This window comes from Antrostomus carolinensis, unplaced genomic scaffold (assembly GCF_000700745.2).
Source record: "Antrostomus carolinensis isolate BGI_N321 unplaced genomic scaffold, ASM70074v2 scaffold28609, whole genome shotgun sequence".
Classification (NCBI taxonomy): Eukaryota; Metazoa; Chordata; class Aves; order Caprimulgiformes; family Caprimulgidae; genus Antrostomus; species Antrostomus carolinensis.
In genome coordinates, this window is record NW_010338369.1 from 1,574 (window position 1) to 2,647 (window position 1,074).

At 55.4% G+C, this 1,074-nt stretch overlaps 1 protein-coding gene across 1 annotated transcript in view; it reads left to right on the top strand.

The window, feature by feature from the left end:
• Positions 1-1,074, top strand: part of LOC104530804 (ras-specific guanine nucleotide-releasing factor 1-like) — a 5,273-nt gene that overhangs the window by 1,348 nt on the left and 2,851 nt on the right. Inside the window, 1 exon segment of the mRNA XM_010175499.1 lies at positions 677-756. Coding sequence (XP_010173801.1) covers positions 677-756 — 80 coding nt within the window.

Genomic DNA, 1,074 nt, shown 5'->3' on the forward strand with positions numbered 1-1,074 from the left:
CAGACACGTGCTTTGGAAAACCAGCTGGAAAATGGAGTGGAGGGTCTTGTAGGTGTTTCCCAGGAGGGAGGTGGCGTGTGAGCAGCTCAGACCCCGCGTTGCTGTTGGGTTTATTAATCCTGCACGTGCAGTTAAAGAACCTTTTTCTGAAGGGTCGTTGTAGCTGTACACACACACAGACACTTCTTAAACTGGTTTTCTGGGCTTCTTGGATCAATTAAGGGTGAGCAAAATTAATTCTTGTGCTATTTGGGATAAAAATAGCCTGTACCTGTGTGGTGCAGAGCCTGACGGAGGCCGGGGCTGCCGAGCCAGAGCCGCTGTGTGGGCTCCTCTGGATCTGGAACATCATCTGTTTTCCTGCAAAGTGATCAATCTGTAAACTCAAGCAGGCAGTGGTGGAGGTGGGAGGCAGGGGAGGGAAAGGAGCACATCTTTATTGTGTGCTGGAGGAACTTTGCTTTCAAGTGCTCGCTCAGGTCCTCTGGTTGTCACCAGGTGTGATGGCCGGGACAGAACTGGTCCCTGCAAGGGTGTTGAGCAGTGGGATGGGGGTGATGTCCCGCAGTGGCTGCGATGGGCAGGGTGGGGTGGGAGTAACCCTGCGGCTCTGCAGCTTCCCCCAGCCCCCTGGCCTTCCAGGGCCTTCCCCAGCCACACTCTGGGTTTCTTGCAGACGAAGGCTCTGATCGATAAGCTGCAAAAGCTGGTGTCGTCCGAGGGCAGGTTCAAGAACCTGAGGGAAGCACTGAAAAAGTGAGTGAACGATGGTTCTGCTGCGAGGGGGCTGCTCACCCAGGACCCTGCAGTGCTGGGGGACCTGGAAACCTGGATCCCACCCCACTCCCACCCTGCGGGCTGGGGCTCTGCTCATGAGCTCATTTCAGAGCTGGCACTGATGGGTGTCCCGTCCCGCCAGCACAGGGTAGCGGTTTGCAAAGCCCTGCTGAGAAACAAGCTGCTCCCTCGAGACGAGAACAAAAGGGATCACAAAGGGCAAATCATTGCCAGACGCCAGGAAACCTTTCACCCCTCACAGACTCATAGTTCAAACCCCCAAATGTGCCCTAATTA